Consider the following 23,550-nt stretch of genomic DNA (forward strand, 5'->3'; position numbering starts at 1 on the left):
CCAAAAACATGTTGTAGGCTGACTGACATTTCCAAATTGTCCATAGTATGTCAATGGGTGTATGAGTGTGTGTGAGATTGTGCTCTGTGATGGTTTGGCACCCCGTCCAGGGTGTCCCCCTCCTTGTGCCCCGAGTCCCCTGGGATAGGCTCCAGGCTTCAATGCCTCGACCCAGTGTAGGATAAGAAGTATGGAGAACACCTATGTACTAACAGTGAATTAAATCTGCTGTGTGCATTAACCTACATAAATCTAAAATTCTTATAGGACTTATTTTGTCCTTGTAGGCGAACCCTTAAAGATTATATGCCAAACATTACAACGGAGTGTTTCTGTATCAAAGTTTTAAGTAGAACCTGTTTAGGAAGCTAAAAACCCTTATCCAAAGAACCCATGAGAAAACATTTTGCCAAGAGTGGAACAGAACCTGTAAGACACAAGCACTCATGCATACAAAATACAACAGCAAAAGCTGTTAGAGTAGCAGTGAGAGTCAGTTCTGGAAAAAGGTTTCCACCAGAGGGCGCCACTGAGACGCGTTTTTTTTTTTTTTTTTTTTTTTTTTTTTTTTTCTAACAGGAAGCGCGTGTGCAGAATCACCCTGGCGTTGAATCCCGACTCTGATCCCGGAGTGAAGGCAGTTTACCGGGGATCTCTCAGGGTGAACTAACTGGCTGTAATGATGGTTCATTTCGGATACAAAGCAGCGGCATTGATCTTTTCCTCACTCGGTAAGTGTGTTCCAGTCCTCTCAAGCTTTTATACAGTACAAGTGTTTGCACGCGCTACTTTTGGCTGTCAGCTAGTGCTTTTTGCTTTTCTACACTCTGCACTTTTCAGCAGAGACATGCACAGGAAGTGGAGAATAACTTCGGGCCAGATGACAAATAGTTAAGGATCCCAAAACGGGCAACTTGTTTCAGCGCTCTAAACACTTCTTACAGGAAGGGGATTAAATTGTGACTGTAGGCAGTCGGATGGTTTGGGGAGCATGTTGTCTGCTTGAGTAATATCTGTAAACTGTAAAGTATAAATCTGACACTTTGCCAAATTATAGCTTGTGGAGTGTTTTGCTTATAACTTCGTCTAGTTTGTGCAAATGCTGCGTTCACTGCATTGGTGAAAACGGCACAATATTTCTGACAGGTTTTTTATTTATTTATTTATTATTATTATTTTTTTTGGAGTTTTTAGTTAGGATTGCTTTGCAAAACAACACATTCCCTAGATCTGAATAAATTTCCACAGTCTCGACTTACAGTGTTCACTCTGAATGTTGAATCAGCGCGGAAGGGTCATTGAACGTAGCATCGTTCTTTTAATCTGTGTACTAGTGCATCATGACAACTAAATCCTGTGGTTGTGCGTTATCTTGGCATACTACATAGTATGCATAGTATGCATCAACTGAATTACAATGCAGCTATAACTACAGTTATAAACCCTCTAAAAACAGCTATCAAATTCCTACAGCGTTTATTTATACACTGAGTTAATTGAACACTGCATTTTCCTTTTAGAACCAATGTGTTCAATGAAGTCTTAGTGTTTAACACCCACAGTGTTTAAATGAACATTATAATTCAACTTATTTCTAGAGTTACTTATTACTTATGGAAAAAATAAAAATCTCACCCTGCAATGTATAGAATTACAGTGTTCATTTAAACACGTGGGTTAAAGGGTTAATTGAACACACCACTTTCCTTTTTAGCCTCATACTACCATACTAAATAGTACACCAGAACAGATAAATCCTATGATTGTGTACTATTTTACTGTTCATATTTACTGCACAACTGCAGGTTTAAGGTGTTCTGACATTCTAATTGGTAAAGCTGTATTCAGCGATATCTCACTGAACTGTTTAATAAACATTGTGATTGTAGAAATTAATTTAAATCTGGGGAATTTCTTGTTTTGCTAAGCAACTATAACTATAATTATATTGTAAACACTCTAGAAAAGCTGTCAAAAAAAATTCCTACATTGTTTATTTATACGCTGTGGGTATTAATCATTACCGAGTTAACTGAACGCTGCATTTTTCTTTTTCGAACCATACTACCGTACTAAATAGTATGTCAGAACACCTAAATCCTGTTGTTGCATACTGTTTTGGCATACTGCGTAGTATGCATAGTATGCAACCATAGAACTTTTGCCTTCTGATGCACTATTTAGTATGGTATTGTGTGACTGTAAAGAAAAAAATGCAGTATTCAATGAATGTTCTTTAACACCCACCATGATCAGATAACCATTGTTATTTGGCACTCTAGGAATCTTTTCTTTTGCCAAGCAATCAAACTATATTTTATACACTCTAGAAAAGCTGGCATTGTTGAATTACAATGTTCATTTGAACACATTTGGTGTAAATCAACACAAGAGTTCATTGAACACTGCATTTTTCTTTTTAGCCTCATACTGCGATACTAGTTTGTAAGACACCAAAATCCTGTGGTTGTGTACAATTTTGTCATACTATTTAGTATGCAAGTATGTGCTTTTGTTTGTTTATCGAGCTCTTGTTTTATTTGTATCTCAATCAGAACTGGCCAAACAAATATCCAGCACCATGGTTTCCAGATTGGATTGACTTTTTTCCAGCCCATTCATAGTTTTAAAAGCTATCCAATTAATTGTAACCCAGTCCAAAGCCTGACTTTGCCAAATTATAGGCTGTTTTCCGGGGCCCACACCGTTTTCCAGCCAAATGGGATTAAAATAGGCCATATGGCAGAAAACACCATATAAACATCCACTGTGCTGAATTTACTACATCTAATTTATGGAATTGCAGCAAAATCACTAAGCAGTAGGAGGAAGCAGTTTTTATGAGAACTCTGTCATTTCAATATACTGTGAAGATAAAGAACAAGCTGCATTATTTGTTGCTGAATATGACACAGTGTGCAAAATGAAGGCTACATAAGAACTTTTTTTTGATGTAGTTCTCAAAGGATTGACTCTATGCTTCTTTGCTTTGGAATCAGGATTCCATCTGGTTGCATTGGAGATCCAAGTGTGGGTGGTGTGTAAAGGAAAGCCGTACTGAAGCAGTGACATTCTGTATTCTTGTGTTTTCAATTTTTCGTCTTGAGCAGGTTGGCATTTCTCAGGTCCCTGTTTGCAACAACGCCCTAGTTTGTACAATCTGAAGTGAGGGACATCATGTTCTTATTTATAAGGAACAGGAATCAAGTGCTGCATGATCATGGTGTTATCTCACCAGGCAGTTTATTATGTAAAAAGCTTTATTACAAAGCAGTTAATGTCTAAGAATTTTTTTAAAGCTTAAGCCTAAGATAACCGTAATCAAGAATAGCTCATGCCCTAATTACAATAAAAGTGATTTAAAGCTCTAACCAAAGCTAAAAATGGCTTAAGTGCTATCCACTACCATAACATGTACAGTATATCTACAGGATTGATCCTACCGTGTAGCAGGGAGAGGTTCAGTTTCATCAGCTCACACTCTCAGACAAATGGATATTTAATTGGAGCTTTTCTTGTCTCCTTTCATGGTCTAAAATTACATTAATTACAGTAATGTCCATGTTTCCTGGTGGAATATATTAAAGGTACAAAAAAATGTACCCCAGTGACAAAGAAAGGTATTAGAGAGTACACAGCCTTGCTGCTGGAGTTCCCCAAGGGTCAGTTCTTGGTCCACTTCCTGTTTCAGCAACAGTCAAAATCAAAACTCTTCAGTGTCCTGACATTTTCACCATCAACAGACTCTTCAACACATTATCTACATACCCTGGATCAGAACCATACAAAAATTACATTAAACCGCAGTATGACTGGCATATACTTCCCTGAAATCAGAGCATGCTTATAATTGCAAAATCTCATTGCTTTAGTGTTCTGGCTCCTCAGTGGTGGAATGAACTTTTATTTCCTATCAAACAGCCCTCTGTGTCCATGTTTCACAAAAATCTAAAGACCTACGACTTGAGATAATATCTAGGCTGTTGCTTCTTTGCTTTTCTCTGCAGTTACTTTGTATCAGTTGTTTATTTTTTGTATTACTTTGTGGTGTTATATTGCAGAGCTTCTTTTAGATACATGCTATATAAGCAGGGCCAGTTGGTATACATGGACTCGCTGGGCTAAGTCCTTCCTTTCTTTGAAGGAAAAAAGACATAACAATAAAGCTAAATTTTTGGTATCCTTATCATTTTATATGCTATTAACAAATTTCTTGAAGTGGATTTTTTATTTTTGTTTTTATTTTAATTGAACCAAGAACAAGAGCACCACTAATGGTCATTAGTCAAAATGCCCAGATTGCTATAAAGTAGAGGCTGATTTATTTCTAGCCCAGACTGTAGATCCATGCAGTCTGTTGTTGACAGTCATGTCAGGTGATTACGCCCCCTAGATTAGTGAAACGCACCCTAGATTACTTGTTTATTGCTAATTTATTTAACCCATAACACATCATCTGCTGTGATTGCGAAAGTACGCATGAAATTAAATAGTGGCTGTAATAAACACGAATGAGGTGGATTGCTTTCTCTATCACTGATTTTTCAAAATGCCTTGTAGAAACTAGATAGTAAACTGACTAAGCAATCATTGTCCAATCAAAAACAAATTACACAAAGGGACGAATGTCAGAACCTTAGGTTTAGTGTGGTTTGAGTGAAACAGCAGGCTAACGGCATGCACAGCTTTTCTCTTTATCATACTTATTATTCAAAAGAAATGTGTCAAGATTACAGACTTGAAACATTTGGGGGGAAAAAAGCAATCACAAATGTTTACCAGCTGTCTTTCAGTGAGTGTATTCCTGTGTGTATGCATATTAATGATATGTCTATGATGAGACCCAGTTTAAAAAGGTTCAAACCTAATATTTTCTGAATAGTAACATTAAGTAATTGATGGGAATTTTTTTTAGCCCTACCATTCAATATTGTGACCAGTCGTAACTGGATATACGAATTCGCTTAGGACCTCCGGGCCACCAGGGGGCTCCATGAGAATGGAGGATATTAATATGCCAGCTGTTACCATGCTCCAGGCTTTCACAGAAAGCAACCTGAGAGGTTGTGGCTTGCACTTAGGGCCCCCAATGGTTCAAAAACAGCCCTGCTTATTTGTATTATTGTTTACGCAGTTCTAGAAACCAGTATTAATATCTAGCTTTCATGAATATATCATGAGCCTCAAGCTGCTTTGTATCACTGTGCTTTTTGCATTTTCATATGTTAATATGCATAAGGATATGCATATGAATAAATATAACTGTAACAATGACTTAACCACAATAAAAAAAATAACTTAGGTCCTAACAACAATCAAAAGTTGCTTACGCCCTAACCACAATAAATGCTGGCTCATGAAAAGAGATGTGTTAATTGCTGCTAATGGTAGCCCATTCTATCCATCATCATCATCATCATCATCATCATCATATGCATTAAAACAGCAGTTTTTTCCTCACCATTTGCTCACACCTTTCCTCAAAGGGAATTTGCTGAGTCTATTTGAGCTTTGTTTTGCCATGAAGTCTCAACACCCCTATTTTATTATTTATGACAGGCAGATTTTTTTTTAAACAACAAATGCCTTGGCTGTTCAGTACATAATCGTAGACTACTGCAGTCAGTACATTTTTTTATTTTGGCCAGTTGAGGCAGACAGCAGCGGGACCAAATATTTAAATGAGGATTTAAAAGCAGTGCTTTATGTTTGCAAATGAGTTACTAAATAGTTTGCGTAGTATTGCTTGAGTACAGATTCTTGTGTAATGGAGAGTAAAAGTAACAGGTATTTGGAGTTTGCTGTTTGGAAAGAGCTCCCGAAGCCTGTCCTGGAGCAATTTTGCACCGATATTGATGCGTCAAGCGTCGCTCGTTTAACAGGTGAATAATTGATGGGCTGAATGAAGAGTACAGCAGAGAGTGCAGTAAACCAGGGGTGGCATGAAATCACATTGGCTACGGGAATGCAGTTCTGGATTGCTTATCAGTGAGAGGCAGAGTTTGGATTTGTCTCAGGACTTGGGGGATTTAGCCTGAGAAAGCCTAGGCATTTGATAAGCGAAGAAAACTTCAAGTTTGAGAGCAGCTGAAGAATTTAGGTTAAATCTTACTTTTATGTTTGTAAGTTTATATATTTGGCAGAAGTTTATACCCCAAGTGACATGGAAGTGAGACAGAGAAAAATAGCATAGAGCTGTTAAAGTAGCTGACAGTGATGGAAGACTAAATTTCTACCAGTTCAGTCTTCTCATAGGGTCTCTTGCTCATGAAGCGTTGTTTTCCGTACAGGGACACATTGTTATCCTGCAGGAGTATTTAACAAAATTTAGCTACACAAAATTCCTTGCTTACAAATGTCTAGATAAGCAAGTAACCTGACTGAATAACTACAAGTTATATTTATTCATGCTTAACCATTATTGAATACTTCCTGCCTATGAACAAGACATCAATTTAAAGCGGTTATGTTTTGTTTCGCACTGGCACTTTATGTTACCACTTATGACTCGTGCCACAGACTCTGAACAGATGAGAGTTAGGGTTTTAAACTTGTAGTGGAGTATAAAAGCATATTTCTTGGTCCATTCATCTTTAAAATCATCTTTAAATCGTTTTTTAACAAGCCACTTAGTCACTTTACTAATCAGACCAGAGAGAGTAAATGAAATGGGGGGAAAAAAAAAATCTGTGAAAATTCCATGAGCTGCTTTCAGCTAAATAATTTACATAAGTGCATGTGATAGTGCATGTGATATCTGCATATCTGTGATATCTTATTTTTTTATGTCAAGTGGTAATGCAAATTTAATTTGTCTAGACGCAAATGTATATTTTACAAACATAAAAATATACATGTACATTTTTCATCCAGGGCAATAAGGAACGAAATTAGGGATGCACATGCACAATCGGGATCTCAGACCTAATTATTTATAATGGTGTTTAATTAATTAGAAATATGCTCATTTTAAAGTATTTTAAAATTGCTTATTATTATTTTGTTGAACTAAAAACATATTTAAATTCAATACACAAGTAAAATGCAATAATGTACAAGCTACTAAATGTTAAATTCATGTTGTTTTTTCAGTGTAAGTGTGACATCCTGTGCCATAGCGAAAGGGATTTAAGCATAAGCAATTCAGTTTGTAATAAGATACTGGCTGTCAAAGGGTCTGTGATGTTCATTTGCTGAAGTCAGAATGTAATCATTAAATGTAATGTTTTTTCCCCCTTTTCACTTTTGGGATGTAAGAAGATTTTAAAATGTTAGAACTTTACTTGTGGTTGAGGTACATGCAAAAGAGAAACATATGTCATTTCAGGAATGTCTGTAGTTTTCAGAACTATATATATATAGTAGAAAATGGGAGCATTTGATGACATGAGAAATCATGGCTCTCATACAACAGTAAAAACCACGGGTGGAAAAAGTACCGAGAAATGGTACTAGTATTAGTGCTAGGTATTAGGGGTGTAATCATCGTGACATGATGCATTGCGATGCAAAAATGTGATGATGTGCATCGTGGATTTGTGCGATTCACATCTTGGACATCAGTATTCTATTAATTATGTTTCTAATGTAATTTCAGAGTTTTAACACCAGAGTTCCCAATCTGCAGTAAACCCACAGAGTTAAAATATAGCTCCTTTCTGAAAGTATTGGAATGGCAAGGCCAATTCTTTTGTTATTGCAGTAGACTGAAGACTTTTGACATCAAAAGATGAATAGATCAGAATTTCAGCTTTCATTTCTTGATATTTACATCTACAGTAGATGTGGTAAACAACTGAGAACATGGAACCTTTTGTTTGAACCCACCCATTTTTCAAGTGATCAAAAATATTGGAACACGTGACTGACAGGAGTTTCTTGTTACCCAGGCATGCCCTGTTAGATTGATTGTTTAAACAATTAATAGCTCTGAATGTCTACTCTTGGTTTGAGCCCTGGGCTTCACCTGTGAAGAATGCATTTGTTGTTACAAACAGAGCAGCGAGCTGTCTGTGGGAGAAAAGCAAGCAATTTTGAAGCTGAGAAAAGAGGGAACATTGATCACAGTCATTGCACAAGCATTGGGCATAGCTCATACAACAATTTGGAATGTCTTTAAAAGAAAGAAACCACTGGTGTACTAACAACCAGACATTTAACAGGTCGGCCAAGGAAAACAACAGCTGTTGATGGCAGAAACATTGTGAGAACTGTGATGAAAAACCCAAAAACAACAGTCAGTTATATCAAGAACAACTTCCACAGGGCAGAAGTGAAGGTATCACAGTATACCATTCGAAGAAGGCTTTGAGAACAGAAATATAAAGGCCATACCACGAAACGCAAACCACTGATCAGCAGTAAGAATCAGAAGGCCTGATTGGAATTTGCAAAGAAATACAGTGATGAGCCACAAAAGTTCTGGAACCAGGATTAATCTCTACCAAAGTGATAGAAAGGCCGGAGTGTGGAGTAAGAGTGAAAGGATCTGCTCATGATCAAACAAGCTCATCGGTCAAGCATGGTGGAGGTAGTGCCATGGATTGGGCTTGCATGGCTGCTTCTGGAGTAGGTTCACTAATCTTTATTGATGATGGAACTCATGATGGTAGCAGCACAATTGATTCAGAAGTCTACAGAAACATTCTGTCTGCTAATTAACAGAGAAATGCATCCAATCTAATTGGGAGGCGCGTCATCATGCAGCAAGACAATGACCCAAAACACACTGCCAAAATTTACCTCATGTGTGGCGTGATGGCACAGTGGGTAAGGTTGCTGCGTCACCATGCTAAGGTTCTGGGCTCGATCCTGAGCTTGGGTGAGAGTGTCAAGTCTGATTTTATTCCAGGGCTTTGAAATGACATGATCAAATCATGTTTGCCGTAAGAAAAAAAAAAAAATTGTGTCAATGTAACTCAATTAATTCATGTGGAACCAGTGTACACATTTAAATCAAGCACATTCAGTGACCTTTTTTCAGTGAATTTTTCACCCCTGAAAAAGATTACTGATAAAAACAACGCTCCAAATTTATCAGTAATTTTTAGATTGGTGTTTTCCTCTCCCGATAAACAAGAAAGTGAGTTGTGTGCATCTCTTCACTCATTGCTCGAGCTCATGGTCCATTATAAACAGTCTGATGCAGCTGAAAGAGTGCTCAGAGAGCCACTCCATATCACTGACATCATGAAATATGTATTCTGCATGCATTACATGTCTTCATTAAAGGGTTTATTTCACAGTGGGGGTTAGTATTGGAGTTCGGGTTCTGATTAAAATTCTAACCTCATGAAAGTTAATCTAACACAAAGCAGTTAGTATAGGCGTTAAAATCTTGTTAATTAACCGCACTTTTTGTGATTATACACAGTGGTTATGCATATTTTTAATAATCTGGCAGTCAGTGCAGATATTTGGTCATTATATTCACTAAACCAGTGCAATAAACCACAGAAATGATTTCTCCTCTCTCTCTCTCTCTCTCTCTCGCTCCAATTTTGCATTCAGATGTATTTTTATAGGACATCTTGCAGATGGAGATATTCAGACAACACAGACTTATTTACTATTATAACGTTCAGCACATTCAGGGTTTAATGTTGTGACTGTTAAAGTGAACAGATGCAGTTTAACTGCTCAGGTCAAACCAGATGCCAAATGCACATGGATTTCACTTACTAGAGACAAGATAGAAGGCAAAAAGATGATGAGACAAAACAACTGAAAATATCAGACTGTGTGCCTTGCAGAGGATCACCTGAGAAGATACCGAGTATCCGGTGATGTCTGTGAGTCACTGAAGTCAGGATTTGCAAGCAATTGCTCTTGTGTTTCTGAAATCTAACCCTAAATGTAACACTAACCCTGCCCACTTTACATAGTCTATAACTTTTCATACAAGTTACTTTCTTCCAGTTAACACATGCTTCCTCCGAGTCATGTGAAGCCAGTCAGCCTCATCTTTTCGACCTGCTACGTAACACACTTGGAGGAAAAATCTGACCCCTTCCGCATGCATGAGATCACAGATGGCCTTGATTGGCTAGTGTCTCTGTGATTGATAGAGGAGCAAGAGTGTGTCATTCCTCCTACCCAGAGAGCACGGCCAACTTTGCTTTCTTGGACTCCCAGCCATGAATGGCTATAGCATCGTCTGGATTTCTTACCCACTATTTTCGGAGTATAGGGCACATTCTTCCTATTATACCACTTGCCACTTTTCATGAGCTGAATGTATATCAGCTGCTGACATTCTTATGAATTACAGCCTGGTTGATCAGCTGTGCAAACCTGCGATCAGGACACAAGTTCATATTATTTTAATATCCAAATATTCCAGTCTGGTTCAGTGACTCTGACTTTGATCAGTTGTGCATTAGATATTGCGTGGTGGTGCACTAAAGGCATACTGTTCTTACACTAATGGATTTGCATAACTAGTCCCTGCACTCACTCTGTGAGTGGTCTCTTCCCACACAGTGATGCTAATTAGGCGTTGGCGTTTCAAAGTTCACTTGTAAGTACTCTTTAGTAGAGAGATGAAAATCAACATAAAAGCCACTGTTCTGATGACAGTAATGTGACTGGACTGATAAAGTACAATGTATTAGTCTCGATTGTCTGTTGCACCCAAAACCCTTTTCCAAGAACATTTTCACATGGGTCATGATTATTCTGTTAGCAGATTTCCTGTAATTGTTACTGCAGAGTACTACTTGTTTGACCTTTTGAGAAAACTGTTTTGAAAGCTAGGACCATTAACCATCAAGCAAATCTTTTTTTTTTCTTTCTTTTTTTTTTAACTTAGCGTGCAGGTCCACGTCTCATTAAATTGAGAATCACTTTAAATTCCAAAAACAAAGGCTGTTTACTACTATAAAATAACACAAAGGACCACAACATCTTAATTTCAACATGCACTATGTTGCTGGAGCAACAGTTTTGCTTTGAACCACCAACACAGTCATTTCTAGAATGGTCCATATTGCAGCAGCTTGCCTAAAAACACATTTATTAACAGCATGTTTGTTTTAGCCCTTACCCAATATTTGGAATAGGAATTTAGAATAGGTTAACACTGTGTATTTCTGTTGGCTGAACATGGTGAGGATTTGAAAACAATGTTCTTAGAAGAGACACATAAATATGGATTGTACTGTATATTGTATACAGTGAATTGTTGGATGTGAGGTAGAATGACATCATGATATGCAAGGGAAATTAGAAAATCTGTCTTGCGTATCAATCAGCTTCCTGTTCTTTCATGATGCATATCAGCTACGTCAGAGTGGCCACTGGCAGCACGCGGACGGAGATATAATGGGGAGCACATTTTTATGTCTGAATGAACTGAGTTTTATTAGCTTGCTAACTTGGTAATGAGCTGGTAGAATAAAATTGTGTCTTTATATCAGCTGTCATGTATGCTAGCTTGCTGATATTAAGGTTCCAGGAACAGAATTGGTAGAAATCTGACCAGTAAATCACAGATAATGTTTCTGTAATTGTGAGAGAACATTTACACATCCTGAGACCATTGAGTTCAGCAGACTAATCCTGTTTTCAGTTTCAATTCAATTTTATTTATAGCACTTTTGACGTTTTTATGGACATTGTAGGAAAGCAGATTTACAGATTTATCATTTTGTACTCTTTAGTGCTCTGGTCAAGCAGATCTTTAACATTTGCAACCAAAAGTTTATTTATCCTCTGGCTCATCATACTAAGGTTTGGTGGATATTGATTGGCCAATTTTTTCTAAATTGTCCAATCAATATCCACCAAACGTTAGTATGCTAGCATTGATAGAAACTTATTAAATCAGGTTCATTTGTGAGCTTGGAGACAGAAAAATTTATTTTTTAAAACCTTACACCAAAAACACACACACACACACACACAGACACAGGAGAATAAAGTATCCTCCAGTGATGAAGTTTATGTGGTTAACTCATTGTTAGACCAAAATGCCATATTGAACCTTATGCTGAAGTCACAACATGGCATTTATTAGAAAAATTACTGGTTTATTAGGCAGATTATCCATGTATTTCGATCTGATAGAAATTTACTTCAGATTAGTCTCAACTGATTTGATGTGTATGTGATGTTTTTGTTTTCAGATTGAGCTCTGAGGATTAGTAACAAATTTTTAGGGTGAGAGTTGACTTTTAATTAGCTTCAGATAAGCATGATGTTCCTTATCCTGGAAATGTGAGCACATGGTGTGACTTTGAAATCTCGGCTGAATCTCTGAAGAGGCTGATTTAAGATTACTTTGTAAGATTCTTTGACTCGGGAGAAGAAAAAAAAAAAACCCCTCAGATGCAGGAGTATCTCTCTTCTTTAAACACGTCGCTGTCTAGTAGAGATATTATGGAGATCTCTTTTGTGAGCTTCTGCTTCCTGAGGGAAAACTGCACGTCATTTAAGGAGTAACGCTGCAGAGTGTAGATTTACGATGTACACACTCATGGCCTCATGCTGACAGCAAACGATGCTGAATAGCTCCTCCTCTTCCCCCCTTCTCCAGGGAGGGTCATGAAAAGATTTAAAGTTTGCGACAGATGTTGGATGGACTTGGATGTGTTCCTGAAGGATACCAAGGACATCAAGCCAAATGCTGCATTTTTAATCTGCTCTGACACACTCTGAGAACATGTAAGAGCCAGGTTTTCAAAATCTGAGGATTCATCCTCTATTTTGTTCAGACCCATTCATTTTGAATGGATTTTTATCGCTGCTTTTTAGCAAGGCACATTTCCGAAGCGGAAATGTTATCTTATGGCACAAAAGAATTGGATAATTTCTGTATTTCACGGAGCTGATCATTTCTTGCATTATGCTGAATGAAGACCTAATGGTTTGAGAAAATAATGTGCAGATTTGCAGTAATGAGTGCCTGTACAATACTCAGTGCAATACAGAAGCAATACTACTGATTTTGAGGATTTGTCATGGGGAATGGCACATTTCCATCACGTCTCCGAGTGACAAGAGCTCAGTCAGTGACCATTAGTTCAATTCCCACAGCGCCCATCTGCTCTCCACTTTCAGACACAACATGATGTACAAAAATGGAAATGCTGCAGCTGAGCCTTTTTACTGTATGTAAACCAGGCAACTTGCTTACTTAAAACGAATAATTTTGCTCAATCAATTGCACATAATAGGGCCCAGGTGATTACATTTCTACACTTTAGTGAATAGACTGAGATATCTAAGCTAGAATATTTATGGCCTTGTGGCTTCATCAGCTTGTTACTGAGCTTGTGTGTGTTTTTTTTTTTTTTTTTTTGTAAAGTTCTTCAAAGAAAAAAAATCTACTCTAATTCTGTTGGCCTTGTCATAGTGTGAATGCAGAGCAGCAACATCAGGTCATTCAGTTTAATGCTATTCACACATTTTGAAAAAGCCTTTACAGCTGACTATTTAAAAAAAATCTGTAAAAAAAAAAATCTTTTAATCTCCTGTGGAAAATAGTTTGCTGTAGAATATACAGGCTTTGCTGGATTTTAATGGCTGTTTCTTCACTGTGTGTAGCACTAATGGGAAAGAGATTTTATTCCCCTGACAGATGAATCTTGCATTCTGACATGACACAAGTGGCTGATGAAGTCAGTATACTGCAAAGTAAAGTCAAGTGCAAACATTTCAAATTTCCAGTGTGATTCAAGCTCCATGTTCCATTGTGTAATAAGCATTTACTGGCAAGACATGATGAGTTCATGTATGTGTTTATTATCTGTTTCATTAATCATAATTGTAACAATCAGTCTTAAAATACTTACAATATATTAGACTATTGTTAGATGTTTATATGAATATTTGCCTACTTCTTATTTGTGTATTATCATTTGTATATTATTCTAAATTCGGCTGGTTGATATGATGATGTAATATTGGTATCATGATAAATGATGTCGCAATACTTTTCTGGGATATCGTGGGTGTCTTGTTGATATCTTGGTTGTATTTTTTTTTTAAATAACAATTTCTGGAAGCAGATTTGATAATGTTTTGAATCTTTAAAATTGTAAAAAAAAATTATTTCCAAATTATTTTTCTATGCATTAAATCAAAGTATCATCAAGCTAATTTTTAAATGTTTATTTTTAAATGCAACACTACTGTATTGCTGACAGATTGTTAGGAGACCTGTCGTGATGCATGTTGTGTATCTTAGAAATGTCTAGAAATATTGTCATATTTGTCATTTTGCCCACCCCTAATTCTAAACTGCATTTCTTAAAATCTCTGAAATGGCCCTTGTTTTTTGTGTTTTTTTTTTTTTTAATTAAATGAAAATGTTTCTCCTTAAAGGCAGTAGTGTGGACACTGAAAAACTCCTATACTAAATGCTTTACACAAGAACAATCTGGCAACCTTGTAGCCCATCTGCCTCAAGCTTCGACATGTCGTTGGGTTATGAGCATGTGTACAGGTGTTCCTATTAAAGTGGTCAGTGAGTGTACATCAGTCTGTGGATGGAGGATTTTATGTGTAGGAAAAAAAACCAATAACTGCAGCCTATAAATAACTCCAGCGCCCTCAGGCTTATTATAAAAAAACTTAGCTTAGAGAGCACTTAATTTAAAAAGTTAAATAAAATTCATAAATACCCGATTTACTATTCAATTTTTTACAACATACTAGAATATTCAAATGTTTGAAAATATTGATGGGTCTCTAATTTTGAGCAAATGTCAACCTATGTCCAGCCTGAGTTGTAATATAATAAGAGGTTACATTTGTTTAATAGCCTGCTTTAAATATCACACGGTTCCTTCAAGGGATTCAGCACTGTGCTCTTTACCAAAGGACTATGCTCTTTCTGGATATTTTTATTACCCATATGACTAATTAGAGCTTCATTCCGAGTCACTGTTAAGGTTTAATGAGCTCCCATAATTTATTTACATTTACACATGACCTTTTGGGTACACCTATTTTAAGATGGAGCTCACTTCCTTTCCGGCGAAGCCCTGGATTTTAATGGCTTTTTTTTTTTTGGCAAATTTCTCCCCTAGTTTAAGGTCAGGCTATTTAATTTTGACCTTTCTATCTATCATGTTTGTAAGGTACACCATTTCTAACTTAATTATTTTGCACGATCAGTACCAGAGTGTTCATTTTTCATTGCCATGTGAAGACCAAACTTTCATTATATCTTGGCTGATTTAGGAATAGGGTATCAGAAGTTATTTACATACTCATTATGTTAGGTTTTCTGAATATAAGTGATTGTATAATCATGCTCTAAACAGCTGTTTCGACAAGTAACCTTTTTTTTTTTTTTTTCTTCATCAGAGGCACTATCTCGACTGCTGTGAGCTTAATATATAGTAGCGGTAACCCACAGTGTTAATGAATAAGACCTGGTCAGCATAAATAATTCACAGCCATAATTAATGGTTGAGACCATTTCAGAACATCTTGTGACCCACCGTACAATTTCGGCCAAGACAGGGGAAAGAGGAAGAACAAAAAAAAAAAAAAAAGAAGAACTTTTTATATGCAAGATGGAGATGCTTTTTCATCCTAAGCAGTTGCTGTAATGTAGAGATTTAATTAACACTTCACAGCTTGGCTTTGATGATGTCAAAAAAAAAAGAACTGATAAAAGATGTAATTTAATGTGTACTACTAATACCATGCATACTCAGTGAGGTACAGCATGTCTTGTGCTACATTGAAACTACCTCAATTATGCTTACACTTCCAGGACATCTGTTTTGTGCTGATTCTGTACTTACTCGCCGCTGTCCGCAGCTATGTCTTGACTTGTTTCCTTCTTACTATATAGTGCACTATTTTGGATGTCAGGCATTTTATAATATTGCTTAAATTCTCAGTGGGCAATCCTATACTCTAGATAGTTCAGTATATTATTATGCATATCTCACAAGCGAAATAATTGCTTTTTTCATATTAAGATGCTATTATTGCCACACACGTAACAAAATCATACAGAATAGCAATTAAATAAGAAAAGCTAAATCTTTGAGGAACTTATTAACTGCTTGCATTCAGATCCTAACGCGAGTCTAAATAAATACTTTATTAAAGGCAAGAGCACTTGGAGTGTAAAGCTGTTCATTCATAAAATATAACACCTCATAGACAGTGTTAGTATTAACTCATTTACACCAAAGCTTGTTCATTGTTCAGAAATATTTGGCTGGTAGTGTTGAATTTATTCTGTGTTGCATAGTATTTATTGTCGGTCATATATTTCTTAATTTCGGGTCCTGTGAACAGAATAATGGGATTGTTATCTCCAGGAAGATTTCATGTAATACTAAATTAAGGTGAAAAAGTTTTCAAGCTGCTTTTGCATCCACTGCCTACTCAAGAAGCCTCGTCCCAAAAGAAATGCTGGGCGAGTGATGATAGTTTGAAATATCCCTGATAAAATTGTCATATGTCACCAGTATTTTACACTGTAGACATTTTGCTCATAAAACTGCTGTTTTGGTGCTGCATATTGATCCACAGTCCTTACTAAATCAATAGAGCGTATTTGGAAGAGAACTGTCCCGTCTCTAATTATGAACTTGCAGTAAGTGTGGCAAAGTAAATCCAAAGTGGTGGACATAAATCAAAGAAGAGTTAGAAGAGTTTGGTCTTTGGCTTTCCTGCTCTGACTAAATCACCGGCTGACTATTAGATTGATAAGTTAATTTGCAGCACTCAGATCTACACTAGTATATTTTAGGTAAGACAGATGTAAAGCAGCCCAGAGGCAAGGCTAGAGGATATTTTTGGTGTTTCCATTAGCGTTCTAAATGCATTGATGACATGACAGAACACTCACTTTTGATCTGTATTAAAGTATCTCTCTCTCTCTCTCTCTCTCTCTCTCTCTCTCTCTCTCTCTACTCTACAGTGGCCTTCATTGCTGCAAGCAAAGATAAGAACGAGAAAGTCTCAAAGGTAAGGCTGGTTTGTTTACTGCTGCCTACCAGCCAGTAGAACTTAAACACATCACGATGCTTAGTTTTATTTATATTCTTGAAGCGTATAGAAACGGGTGAGAAATTAAAGCAAATGCTGCCTTTGCACTCAGAAGATCTCATCCTGGTAGTACACCTATGGGAGATTTTGGAGTGACATGTTAGACAGTGCTCTCCACCATCATCATTAAATTACCAGCTGAGGGAATATCTTTTGGAGGAACGGTGTTCATCGCTCCAGTACCGTTTCAGAGACTTGGAGAATCTCAGTAGGTTGCATGGTGTTGTCTGTAGTGTAGAAGGGTTCCAGTTTGAAATTTTTAGGGTATGAGAACCTAGTCTAAAAAAAATCATGGTTTCACAGTATCATAATATTAATTCACGTGTTTGAAAAAAAAAAAAAAAAAGCCTGTAATGTAAATTAAAGGAAAGATTTATTATGAAATCTTCAGTCACTTTGCAAATCCTTGTATATAAATAACAGTTCCCATAATTTTTCTTTTTTCTGTAGGATTAGATGTTCGTACATATGTTCAGTACGGTTTCCCGGAGGATGTCTGTAGTAAATATGATTGATTTAAATGGGATAAGTGATCTCTCTGTTGGAGTGTCTTTATGATGTATGTGTAGTTTGAATACCAGCTGATTGTTTTGACCTTTATTGTGCATGACTGCACAAATTGCGCTTCATCATTAGTAGGTCACGTGACCATAATACGTATGTAGAGTATACCTGCACTGGAACTCAATAACTTCAGTAACACCCCAAAATCATCGCTTCTCTGATGAGTCCTTTTAAATGTCATCTATATTTTATTGATCTTTGCTTTAAACTTGGGTCAGTACTTTGTTTCCATTTGGTTTTGGCAATAAACGATAGAAAAAAAGAGTTTCCTGGAGTAAATGAAAGGAAAAAAAATATTAAGCATAAAAATATATTAAAAAATATCTAATATACTGTATGTACAAAAATAAAAATGTTTATTATGTTTATTAAATATTTATGCAACTTCTTATATATTATTTATGCAACTAATTTAAAAAACAAAATAGAATTTTTTGGACTTTATTATTTTAAATAAATCAGTCTGTTCGCATTATACTCCTATATTCTCTCGTATACAGTGGGGTGCAAAAGTCTGAGACCACTAGTGTAAATGCTTCTATTTTCTATCCTTTTCTAATTAAGTTTTTTTCTAATATAATTTAATTTGCAGTTTTTCTCTACAAATTATATTATCAGCAACAACCTAAGTGAACATACATGAATTTCAGAATTTCTTAGTTTTTTTGCACCTCCCTCCTTTGCTTTAATGACAGCATGCACTTGAGCTGGTGTGGACTCCACAAGTTTGTGTAATTAATATATATATATATATATATATATATATATATATATATATATATATATATATATATATATATATATATATATATATCTCTACCAATATGAAGTCCAAGGAGATTTTGATGCAAGTGAAGGAGACCATCATTAGGCTGAAAAAACAACATAAATCTAGAGTTAGCAAAAACCTTAGGTGTGGCCAAATCAACAGTTGGGTACATTCTTAAAAAGAAAGAAAGCACTGGTGAGCTCAACAACATTGAAAGGCCTGGAAGACCACGGAAGACAACTGAAGTGGATGATTGCAGAATCCTTTCCTTGGTGAAGAAAAACCCCTTCACAACATCGACAGAAGTCAAGAATACTCTGGAAAAAGTCAGCGTATCAGTGTCAAAATCTACAATCAAGAGACGCCTTCATGAATGTAAATACAGAGGGTTTACAACAAGGTGCACACCACTGGTAACATTCAAGAACAGGAAAGTCAGATTAGACTTTGCCAGAAAACATCTAAAAAAGCCTCCCGTGTTCTGGAATAAGATTCTTTGGACTGATGACACCAAGATTAACTTGTACCAGAATGATGGGAAGAGAAAAGTATGGTGAAAGAAAGGAACAGCTCATGATCCAAAGTATACCACATCATGTGTCAAACATGGTGGAGGCAGTGTTATGGCGTGGGCATGTATGGCTGCCAATGGAATGGGCTCACTGGTGTTTATTGATGATGTGACTGCTGACAGAAGTTCTGAGGTGTATAGGGCTATACTCTCTGCTCACATTCAGCCAAATGCTACAAAATTGATAGGACGCCACTTCACAGTGCAGGTGGATAATGACCCTAAACATACTGCGAAAGCAACTCAAGACTTTTTGAAGGCAAAGAAATGGAATATTCTTCCATGGCCAAGTCAGTCGCCTGATCTCAACCCAATAGAGCATGCTTTTCACTTACTGAAGACAAGACTGAAGGCAGAAAGACCCACAAACAAGCAGCAACTGAAGGTGGCTGCAGTGAAGGCTTGGCAAAGCATCTCCAGGGAGGAAACTCAGAATCTGAGTTTTGAGAGCATGGGCTCCAGACTTCAGGCAGTCAATGACTGTAAAGGATTTTCATCCAAGTATTAAAATTATGGTTATATTTACAATTATGTCACTTTGCCCAAATACCTTTGAGCCCCTGAAAATGGAGGTACTTTGTTGAAAATGGCTGTAATTCTAAATGGTAAATGCAATATTTTTGTGGAACCTCTTAAAATAAAGCTGAAAGTCTACACTTCGATCCCATCATGATTGTTTTATTTCAAATTCATTGTGGTAGTGTATAAAGGCAAAATCACAAAAACTCTGTCACTGTCCAATTACGTCCGGACCTGACTGTGTGTATGTATGTATGTATGTGTATAAATAATAATGTTAGATCAAATCCATCTGAATTTCATGTCATGCCTCAATGAAAATCTAACCTTATTAAATTCTTCAAATTCTACAACATTCTGTTCCCAGATTTTCGATTTGGTCTCTGATTTTTGGACCTGAGTGTGATTTCATGTAGAGTTCCTGTATTTGCTGTGTTTATAAGGGATATTAAACTGACGCTGGGAGTTGAAATGCTGAGAGCATCATCCTCACTGCGATAAACTTTATCCTTCTTGCTTAAGTCAGCGTTTTCTGCACTGCCGTAGGTTTTACTGTTTATATCATTTTGATCTACGTTTTATCAGTTTAACACAGTGCGAAGCAGAGATGCCTCTTGATGTGAAAAAGAGAGAGGGAGCAGCAAGCCTGGAGAAAGCAAAAGACGAATTACATTCATGTTGAGAACTTTGGCAGATTTACTTTCTTTTGGTTCACTGGCTTCATGACATGAGCACTGCTAACATTCCTAACATTAATGCAGTGTTTTAACCAAACCAACTCAGCGTTAGGCTTTTATGAGCACTGTTTTATCTTGTCAGCTCATGCGCACCTTGAGCAGAAAATGAATTTGTCTCACATACGTCTTTATTCTCCATGGCTGGATAGTCACAGGATGGTTAAATAGGACCTGATTGTAGCTGTACTGGTCTAATGTGCAGGGCTAAAATGGTAGTCACCCCGTGAAGGACAGCAAGGTAAAAGGAAGAAACAGAGTGGAACATTTACATGTATTCATTTGGCAGACTCTTTTAGCCAACATGATTCACAGGTGAGGCAGGATGTGATCAGAGCACAGAGCTGGTAAGAGCTCACAGTGATGCAACAGGCCTGTACAATAATAGCCAAAATCATAGTAATGATTGATTTGCTCTATATTGAAATGACAGTTTCATTTAAAGGCATATGTATGTACATGTATATACATATATTGTTTTTCTCTCTGTTATATTTTTTCATATTTCTTCTTTTTTTTTTAATTCTTACATGTATTCATCCATGTTTTGCTGTCAAATTGTGTTTTATTTTTGATTTGTTGATGTATGCATGTTTTTTTTTTCTTTTTTTTCTTCTTTTCTCCATTCTCTTCCATCTATTTTTTTAAGAGATGTTTTTTGTTGTTGAGGCTGTTTTGCTGTTTTACTTTATCATTTCAAATCATATGAAAAATTAGCGGCTTCGTGTTACCTGCCTGTCCTCCCCCACAAAGATGCATGAAGGATGATGTTAATTTAATGTGGCATTAATTAGTGACATTAAGTAAGCTTTAATTTTCTAAATGCTGGATATTAATAAAATTAGACACTAAATAAATGAATATGCCACCAATATATGAAACCCAAAGAGAAAATGAAAACCTGTGAGTGAGAATCCATGAGATTTAATAAAATATATGTCATTAGTATAAACAATAAGCTGTAAGCAGTTAGCTTATTCAAATAAATCAGTAAAATACAGTATGAAAAAATATCAGTATGCTACTGTCAAGTTATGCATCAGTCAGAGCCATGATTCTCTCCTCTGTGTTTTTGAAGATTGCATAAATACAATCCAGGTAACAATTGTAAGGGCCTGATTTCTCAGAAACAGGTGCATGTGAGGGTCAGTTACATTTATTTGAAGTGTGGAATTTTATTGTGCTTTCATACCTGTTAATCTGTGTGCTGATTTTGAATCAAAGCGAAATTGATACTCTTGGTTTCTTTGCTGTTTGGTTTGGTTTCACACTGTGCGTAATTAAGAGAACCATATAGCAAAAAAAAAAAGTTGGCTGAGGAGCATATAGTGCTGAAAACATACTCAACATTCTTTCATTCATTGGTCAGAAATGCTCTGTTGAGGCTCCTGAGTGGCACAATAGAAAAGTCCAAGTTGCTATCTCCAGATGATGCCATAACTATCCATTGCAAGGAGCCAAGAGAGCTAAATGGGCCATGCAGTTTGGGTGGGAGGGATGGCACACTCTCTCTTGTCTGTCACTTACAATAACACTAGCCAATCGTGGTCACCTGTAAGCTCAAGTATGTGGAAGAGGGCAGATAGCGCATTCCTCTGAGTGTGTTACACCGTTCTTTGCAGTAGCATGAACAGCTGTTGGCACAATAGAAAGATGCGTTGGTTTCACCTGTCAGAGAGGAAGCATACGTTAGCCTTCTCCTGCCCTGATGGCTGGCACAGAATTGTGCGAAAAACAAAAAAACCTCCTGTGAGCAGAAGGTCTGCAGGCTGAAACACCTTGCTGATGAGAGAGATCAGAGGAAAATGACCAGACTGGTCTGAGCTGACAGGAAGTCTATAGTAACTCAAATAATCACTTTTTACAACCGTTAAAGACTGGAAAAAGGCCGGGTGATTATTATTATTTTTTTTCTTTCTAATCTTCAAGTGTCCAGTTTGGGTGAGTCGGTGCCCATGATTATCTCAGATTCCTGTTCTTGGCTGACAGGAGTGGAATCCAGTGTGGTTTTCTGCTGGTGTATCCCATCCACCTCAAGGTTAGATGTTTTGTGCATGCTGAGATGCTTTTCTGCTCACCACGGTTGTAAAGAGTGATTATTTGAGTTACTGTATCCTTTCTGGCAGCTCAAACCAATCTGGCAATTCTCCTCTGACCTCACTTATAAACACTGTGTTTCCACCCACAGAACTTTTTTACACCATTCTGTGTTAAACTCTAGAGACCGTTGTCTTTGAAATTCCCAAGAGATCAGCAGTTTCTGAAATACTCATACCAGGCCCTCTGGTACCAACATTCATGCCACAGTTAAAGTCACAGAGATCACACTTTTTCTTCATTCTGATGTTTGATGTGAACATTAACACAAGCTCTTGACTTGTATCTGCATGATTTTTTGCATTGCGCCGCCGATTGGATAACTCCATGAGGTGCAGGCGTACATGTGTTCCTAATAAAGTGGATGGTGAGTGTATATCGAAGATGACCGTCTTGCCTTCAGAGTACCAACTAATGCGCATAATGCAAGGGAATAGTCGTGCAAGGAAGAGCTTAAAATTGAATGCAAGTAGAAGGTGGTGTGAGATTGAAATCGGTAAATATTTTCACCTCTTTGCATTTAAAATGACAAAAAGCTCACATCCTTTACTGGGCATGTCAGGCTGCTCATCAGGATAGAGGATATGTGAAGACATGATGCTGTAAAATCAATACACTTCAGACACACACCGTCTGATTCCATGCAGGTCAGGTGGGGTGATGCGGTGCTTGGGAATGGCATCACTGTTCATCGCAATCAAGGAGCCAATTAAGCTGTGCAACAGCTGCCAGGAAAAATCTTTCCTCTCCATGCCACAGTGATGATTAGAGGAGTTAACCCACTTCTCACTTTGAAACTGCTTAGAGAGACTGTTTACTGCAGCGTTGATCTTAAATCGTTGTTAATGTCCATCGACTGAGTGATGTCAGGGTTAACCGAAGAAAAGAATAGAATTACCTCAAGGGTACTAGCATTATCAGCAGCAGCTACTTTTTTTTTTTTTTTTTTATTGCAAAGTAAAAGTGCTCTCCATAGTTTGGACCTGTTGTTGCCAATTATTACATTCACAAGGCTGAATTTTCAGGTTCAGAATGATTTTTCTCTCCTACTGAATTCATTTTAAAGCAGTTTTTGTTTGCGCAGCGCTCAAAGGATATACCACACAGAACGTTCTGGTACAGAGAGATTGTCAACGAAAGATTGTAAAGATGCATGTCCTCATGTAGAGGTCATTTAATTAAACTTAGCGTAACCCCCTTTTCTCTTTACTTTTAATCTACTCTGATAAAATGTACACAGATGCCTAATAATGATAATTACAGTGATTTCCATGAGA

At 36.9% G+C, this 23,550-nt stretch overlaps 1 protein-coding gene across 2 annotated transcripts in view; it reads left to right on the forward strand.

The window, feature by feature from the left end:
- Window positions 1-585: 585 nt before the first annotated feature.
- b3glcta (beta 3-glucosyltransferase a) overlaps window positions 586-23,550 on the forward strand; it is a 128,067-nt gene continuing 105,102 nt past the window's right edge. For both annotated transcript variants that reach the window (XM_053239497.1, XM_026935148.3), the window contains exons 1-2: window positions 586-731; window positions 16,892-16,938. In XM_053239497.1, the coding sequence (XP_053095472.1) occupies window positions 680-731; window positions 16,892-16,938 (99 nt within the window). In that variant the 5' untranslated portion in view covers window positions 586-679. The remainder of the gene's footprint in view (window positions 732-16,891; window positions 16,939-23,550) is intronic.

This window comes from Pangasianodon hypophthalmus, chromosome 14, assembly GCF_027358585.1.
Source record: "Pangasianodon hypophthalmus isolate fPanHyp1 chromosome 14, fPanHyp1.pri, whole genome shotgun sequence".
Lineage (NCBI taxonomy): Eukaryota > Metazoa > Chordata > Actinopteri > Siluriformes > Pangasiidae > Pangasianodon > Pangasianodon hypophthalmus.